The 6,177-nt window shown below is 62.5% G+C and overlaps 4 protein-coding genes across 4 annotated transcripts in view, besides 5 other annotated features; all 4 read left to right on the top strand.

The window, feature by feature from the left end:
* Tco025E_02748 (AIDA autotransporter-like protein ShdA) overlaps positions 1 to 343 on the top strand; it is a gene marked incomplete at both ends in the record, with an annotated part of 1,353 nt that extends 1,010 nt beyond the window's left edge. The window contains one exon of the mRNA XM_029369671.1: positions 1 to 343. This exon is cut by the window's left edge and continues 1,010 nt beyond it. Within this exon, the coding sequence (XP_029230220.1) occupies positions 1 to 343 (343 nt within the window).
* A 603-nt stretch (positions 344 to 946) lies between these two features.
* Positions 947 to 975: a microsatellite.
* Positions 976 to 1,273: 298 nt separating this feature from the next.
* Positions 1,274 to 1,306: a microsatellite.
* Positions 1,307 to 1,700: 394 nt separating this feature from the next.
* On the top strand, positions 1,701 to 3,476 carry Tco025E_02747 (uncharacterized protein; the record flags this gene model as incomplete). Its single annotated transcript, XM_029369670.1, has 1 exon — positions 1,701 to 3,476. The coding sequence occupies one exon, from the start codon at positions 1,701 to 1,703 to the stop codon at positions 3,474 to 3,476; it is 1,776 nt and encodes a 591-aa protein (XP_029230219.1).
* Positions 3,477 to 3,531: 55 nt separating this feature from the next.
* Positions 3,532 to 3,562: a sequence feature (A-rich).
* A 187-nt stretch (positions 3,563 to 3,749) lies between these two features.
* Positions 3,750 to 3,768: a microsatellite.
* A 274-nt stretch (positions 3,769 to 4,042) lies between these two features.
* Positions 4,043 to 4,092: a microsatellite.
* Positions 4,093 to 4,667: 575 nt separating this feature from the next.
* On the top strand, positions 4,668 to 5,693 carry Tco025E_02746 (uncharacterized protein; the record flags this gene model as incomplete). Its single annotated transcript, XM_029369669.1, has 1 exon — positions 4,668 to 5,693. The coding sequence occupies one exon, from the start codon at positions 4,668 to 4,670 to the stop codon at positions 5,691 to 5,693; it is 1,026 nt and encodes a 341-aa protein (XP_029230218.1).
* A 136-nt stretch (positions 5,694 to 5,829) lies between these two features.
* Tco025E_02745 (uncharacterized protein) lies at positions 5,830 to 6,153 on the top strand (the record flags this gene model as incomplete). Its single annotated transcript, XM_029369668.1, has 1 exon — positions 5,830 to 6,153. One exon carries the CDS (start codon positions 5,830 to 5,832, stop codon positions 6,151 to 6,153), a length of 324 nt encoding a protein of 107 aa, XP_029230217.1.
* Positions 6,154 to 6,177: the final 24 nt, after the last annotated feature.

Below are 6,177 nucleotides of genomic sequence, written 5' to 3'. Positions count from 1 at the left end.
GAGGAGGCTGCAGAAGTCACGCCGGCTGAGGAGGCCGCAGAAGTCACGCCGGCTGAAGAGGTTGCGGAGGTCGCGCCGGCTGAAGAGGTTGCGGAGGTCACGCCGGCTGAAGAGGTTGCGGAGGTCACGCCGGCTGAGGAGGCCGCAGAAGTCACGCCGGCTGAAGAGGCCGCAGAAGAGGTTGCGGAGGTCACGCCGGCTGAAGAGGTTGCGGAGGTCACGCCGGCTGAGGAGGCCGCAGAAGTCACGCCGGCTGAGGAGGCCGCAGAAGTCACGCCGGCTGAGGAGGTTGCGGAAGTCGCACCGGCGAAAGAGTCTGCGGTTCACGCCACGGGGGACGTGAAGTCTGAGCAGCCGGCGGCTGGGGAGGGTGCTGAGGGTGCTATTGTGCCCGCTGAAGCTGAGCTCCCAGTTGCTGCCGCTGGCGCCGGCGCTCTCTCAGCTGTCCCTCATCGTGTCACTCACGTCGTGTATGTTGTGGCGGAGCGAGCGCTGTTGCAGGAGCGGCACTATCTGGAAAAGGTGGAAGAAGTTCTTGCAGAATGCCTTGTGGCCCAGCGCGAGCTCCCACCTGAATCGGAAGATGACGGGACGCCCGTGTCCCCAGTGTCACCAGAGGAGGAAGAGGGGAAGGCTGTGGCGCTGCGGCCGCTGAAGCCGACCTGGTATACCAGGCCGAAGCGGCCGAACTTGCCTTTGCATGAGGGGATGAAGGGCGGGAGGCGGCTGCGGTACACTGCGCTAGGAGACGCCGTTGTGCGATGCGCGTGGAGCGGGAGCGTGTGATTTCTGTTCTTGTTTTTGTCTCTCTTCCTGTGCGTCTTGTAGCTTTGACGGCGCAATGTATCAGCATTTCCCCAGGCATAAGGGCTGGCGGCAGCGATGCTTCTCGTGCGTGTTCATTGTTTACGGCAATGTTGGGTGTATTGCGTGATTTTATTGGAGGTTTGTTTTGTTTGTTTTGTTTTTGTTTTTCTCGGCGTTATTTTTAAGTTTCGTGTTTTCTTTTCGTTGTTCCACTTCTTCTCTGGACATATGCGCTTGTCCTCTTGTATGTGTGGTGTGTGTGTGCTTTTTTCTTTTCTCTCTCTCTCTTGCCAACACGCCTCGCTGTTGGTGGTGGGCCGCCGCTGCGAGGGGGCACGGCGCGTGACTTCTGTGCCACGTTCTCCGGTGCAAAGAAAAGTTATTTCCCTTCGCGGTGGGTGGATGCCGCCACCGCAGCAGCAACTTTGGAACCAACGCCCACCCGTAGACGCTTGATTATTCCTCGTAGATAACATGTAAATATATATATATATATATACTTGTACCGTGTGCGTGTGTGTGTGTCGTTTTCGCCGTCCCCAACGTGTGTTTCTTTTCTCTCGTTGTGTGCGTGCGGGGCCCGCCGCGGGTGGGAGCCGTTGGCGGGGGAAATGGCATTCACCTGCGCATTTGCACGTCTCTTCCGTTCTCTGCTTCCTGCCGCATGCGGGCATTAGGTGTGCTTGTATTTGTTTTTTCTTACTTTGCTTTTTGTCTCGGGCGAGAACACGTCGGGACGCGCACAACTCACAGAAGCGACACCCGCCGCGGTTGGGAGGACACGCCGCCACGACTGACTGAGAGACGGGCGCCAAAGAGACCTCCCACAGGAGACAGCCCTTTTTTTTGTTTTTGTATTCCTCTCTCCCTCTTTGTTTGCGTGCCCTGCCGCGATGGAGGAGCCGACGGACGCCCCCGCCAGGGAGGCCGAAGGGCTGCAGCCACTCACCGCCGCGGAGGCGGCTGCGCCGTCGGACGCCGTGGCGCACGACGCCGGCGTGGGCGCTGAGACGCCCGCGTCCCCCGGGAACGCGGACGGCGATGACGTGGCGGTCGCGGCACTTGACGAGGAAGCGGCGGCGGCCGCGCCTGCCGAAGAGTCCGGCGACGGTGTGCGGCGGCAACGCGCGGCGCTGGAGACGGCCCCTGGCGGGGGCATCGTCGCCGAGGCAAACGCCGAGATGTCCCTCTCGACCGATGTGGTCACCTACGCGCGGGTGTACGAGACCCTGGAGGACGAGCGGGAGTGCTTGGCCGAGGTCGAGAGCGTTCTTCAGGAGGTGTACGAGGCGGAGAAGGCGCGGTACGAGATCGAGGGCAGCCTGAGCCCCGACACGACGGAGGAGGAGTCCGACGAGTCGGACGACTTCCTCTATTACGAGGAGTCAGACGACTCCGCTCTGCAAGGCATCGAGGATGAGGAGCTTGACCTCCCCGCTGCCTTGGAGACCCACGAGACGCCCGCGCTCACCGAACCCGCTAGTCCCGCATCGTCAGACGGCGATGGCAGGAGGGAGGTTTCGCAGGAGTCAAAGCAAAAGACGTACGGCCCGAAGAGGCCGCACATTTCTGTCAAGAAGGGCCCGGACGGTCGCCTGTACGCGCGCTTCATGCCGCTGACGGAGGCTGTCGTGCGCTCGGCCTGGGGCGAGGTGGTGCGGCGGCGGGACGCGCAGCTGGAGGCGGAGTTGCTGCCGGAGGACTGCCGGACGGTGCGGACCCGGCCGGGGGTTCGCACCGCCTCGGTGGCGGCGGCGGCGGCGGCAGCCCACCCCCGTTCGCCGTTGCCGCTTGCGCCTGCCCGGGCGCTCCCGCCCCCTGGCGAGTCGGCGCCCCGCACCGCCGCTCTCCCGCATCTCCAGCGCGCCGTGCGGCGCGCCCGCCTTGAGGCGTTGCAGAGGACGTGCGAGCGGATCAGGCCGGCGGCGGCTCGCACCCCCCCACCGGGCAGGGGCGCGGCGGAGGCCGTCGACGCGGTCACCACGCTGCCCTCCATCCTCGCCACGGCACGCCCCGCTGCGGCGAGGACGACGCAGGGTGCGGGGGCCTGCGCCACGCCTACGTCGTCGCTGAGTTACGCGTCTGGCTGGGATGTTCTGCCGCGTGCGTGGAGGACGGTGCTGCCAAGGCTTGGCGGCGCCACAGCCCCCACCCCTCACGCGCAAGGAAATGTAAAGCTGGATGCCAAACCAGCGTGCGACCCGGGCGCAATGGCCTCTGCGGCAGCAGTATCTGCCGTACAGCTCGATGTGAAGAATAACTTGGCCGCAGAGCAGCCCAGGACAGACAGGCGGTCCACTTCAGTTGTGACCCTGCCTCGCATGTCAGACGCCGGTGATCTTGCCCTGCCCGCCGTTATAAACGCTTCTCCCTATTCCCCTGCGCGAAAACAAGAGGCCGCTGCTTCAAGTGCGCCTCTCATGCAAATTAGCCCCGCTTTTTCGCAAAGCCGAACCTTTAGACGGGGCTCTTATTCGGTTCCACGACCCTCTTTACCTCCCTCCCTCCTCACCACTGGCGGGGGCAGGCTTTCGTGCTCGTTGCCCATGTACTCAGCGGCAGAGCAGACCCTAGAGGAGACGCGGGATCGCCTAGAACGCGTCCAAGACATCATTGAGGATGTCTACGATGAGTATATCAATTCCAAGGCCGATGTTCATGAAATGTAGCTCTTTGGCGAGGACTGACGTCATCACCGGCGGACTGAATGCGGTTGACCAGCTGTTATTACTATTATTATTTTTGTTTTTGTTTTCCGGGGTTTAATTTCTGATCGTTTTCTTTTTCGTTTTCTTCATTTGGTCATGATGTAAACCCTTTTCCTTCGCCGCAGCGAACTTCGTCTTTTGGTTGCTGTGGGCGACGGTAGACGTTCCTCTTTACAGTTTACTCCCCCCGCCCCCCGCCTGTCCCTCGTTTTTTCTTTTCTTTATTTTCACACGGTGTGCGTGTGTGTGTGTGCGGCTCTCGTAAGACGTGCGTTTTCTCCTCTGGAGGTTTGTCTTCCGTCCTTCCCCCTTCCCACGCGTGTGCGGGTGTGCGGGGGAGGTGCCTTTTTCCGCTGCCACTCACGCGTTGGCTGCGCCGTCCCACTGGCTCCCCTCCGGTCTCTTTTTTTCTTCTCCGCCCCCTGCGCGCATCGTGCCACCCGCACGATGTCGGTAACGCCGCAGTGTAATTTGCGGGGGCGGAGGAGGTGGTGGTGGTAACTGGTGGCCGGCGAGGAGCCGGTTGAAACAACAAAATAAAAAAAAAGAAGACTCAACAACAACAACAACAACAACAGCGAGGTCTGGAGTGTATATAAAATGTAAAGAGATGTAATGCCAATTTTCCTTTTCTTCTTTTTCGTGCTTCTTTTGCCTGCATGTATGCCTTTACGTCCACGGCCAGCAACGTCTAGCTACCGCGCACTATGGACACTATCCTGCTATATCTACCTGCCACCGCGAGTGCGTGTGTCTTTCCCTTTCTCTCTCTTTGTGTGTGCGTTGGTTCTTACTTCTTTTTTTTGGATGCACGCTTAATGCCTCTTCGCCTCCTCACTGCGAGGTGTTCTCCGCCCACTCGCCTCCCCGTCGTATGGCGCGCTGCTGTGCGTATATATATATATTTGCTTGTGTGTATGTGCTGCTCTGGCGCCTGCGCTTCGTGCGAGACAAGAGTTTGTGCTTTATTCCTTCTTTTTTTCCCCCTTTATTCGCATTGCCACGGGCGTCTGGGAAACTCTTTTTGCGGCTGAGCGGAACAGGCGAAGTAACCTTCTCAGCGTCTACGCGACTCCGCGGTCCACTGAAGGGGTTCCACGGGAGACGGCCCTTTTTTCCCCCTCTCCCTCTTTGTTTGCGTGTCCTGCCGCGATGGAGGAGCCGACGGACGCCCCCGCCAGGGAGGCCGAAGGGCTGCAGCCACTCGCCGCCGCGGAGGCGGCTGCGCCGTCGGACGCCGCGGCGCGCCCTTGTCGTGTGTCGGTGCCGCTGAGACGCCCGCGTCGCGGTCCCTCGCCGGAGGACGTGTCCAGTGGGACGCGCCACGCCGCGGAGACCGGCGCCATGGGCGTGCTGGCAGGGCGGGAGCGACTCCCCGCCGTGTGCCGTAACCCGGCGGTGGGGCGCCTGCAGTACAGCAGGGCGGGGGACGCCGTGGTGCGCTCCGCGTGGGGCACCGTGCGCAGCCCAACAGGCACGGCGGCGGCTGCCGCTGCGTCGTCGTCTGCGCCGCGCACCACCGCGGCAAAGACAAGGCCGTCGACGACGCGGTGCCCGTCGTGGGGGAAGTTCGCGTTGCGGCAGGAACAGCATCTTGCGCCCATAAAGCAGGTCGCAAACACCGCCACGGCCGCACCCTGCGTCACCGCGACGAAGCCACCGGCGCCATCAAGCAGGAGGAACTCTCCAGAGCTGATCGTGTCGCCGAGCAAACACGCCTTGTTTGATCGGGCCTACGAGGGACTCCTGCGAGAGCGCACAATCCTCGAGAGGATAAGCGCAATTGTGGAAGAGGTGCGGAACGCGGCGATCTCCGACGCTGCAGCGGCTGCCGAGGCGAGTAACGAGCTGCACATTATGTACAACCCCCTCGCAGACGCCACCGCCCCTCCGTGGACAAAAGAGGACACGAGCGTTTCGGCGGAAGTCGCGACGCTGACTTTTCCTGCGCTGCCGAGCATTGCTCGGCCACAGACGGCGTGCTGCAACGGCAAGAATCGTTCAAGCGTGCGCTGTGGTTGCCCCGCGTCGGCGCCGCGTCCACAGCTGAGCCTAGCGGCACTGCTGCGGGAGCAACGTGGCTCTCTGGGCATACCAGAAGAGCCCTCCATAAGCGAGGCAGAACATGGAACGCTTCTCCCCTGTGTGACCCGACCCGCAAATAACCCACAGGCATAGTGAAGGGGCTACGGGCGTCGAAAGGGTTCCAGGTTGTGACGCAGCACCTGCGGGAAGTAAAGAACTGCAGCCAGAGGCGAGGGAGAGGGCGGTAGCCAACCCGCTCGGCGGCTCGCCACGTGTCGAGTGCACCGACATGCGGGAGGCCGGGTGCGGGTCGCGCGCCGCGAAGGAAGTGCCTGCGCACGATGGGGCAGCTGCCGCCGCCGTGCGCGCGCCACCCGAGGAGGATCTCCAACGCGTGGTGGAGGCGACGCTGATGGAGGAGCATGCGTGTCTTGAGGGGCTAGAGGAGGCATTGAGGGAGGCGCGTCAGGTGCAGCTTTTGCTGCGTCAGGCGGAGTGTGAAGGCTCCGCACCGCCTGAGGATGGAACGGGGCCCACAAACGCTGCCGTGCCCCACGTGCAGGCGGGTGCGCACGCACACACACGGCCTGCGGGGAGCAGGGCGCGGCAGTGACGTCTGCAAGGGAGGCCTCGTCGG

The sequence above is a fragment of the Trypanosoma conorhini genome (assembly GCF_003719485.1).
Source record: "Trypanosoma conorhini strain 025E chromosome Unknown Tco_14.4_contig_00113, whole genome shotgun sequence".
In the NCBI taxonomy this organism is placed as follows: Eukaryota; Euglenozoa; class Kinetoplastea; order Trypanosomatida; family Trypanosomatidae; genus Trypanosoma; species Trypanosoma conorhini.
The sequence above is the reverse complement of the archived record's forward strand: the minus strand, read 5'-3'. Positions and strand labels throughout refer to the sequence as shown.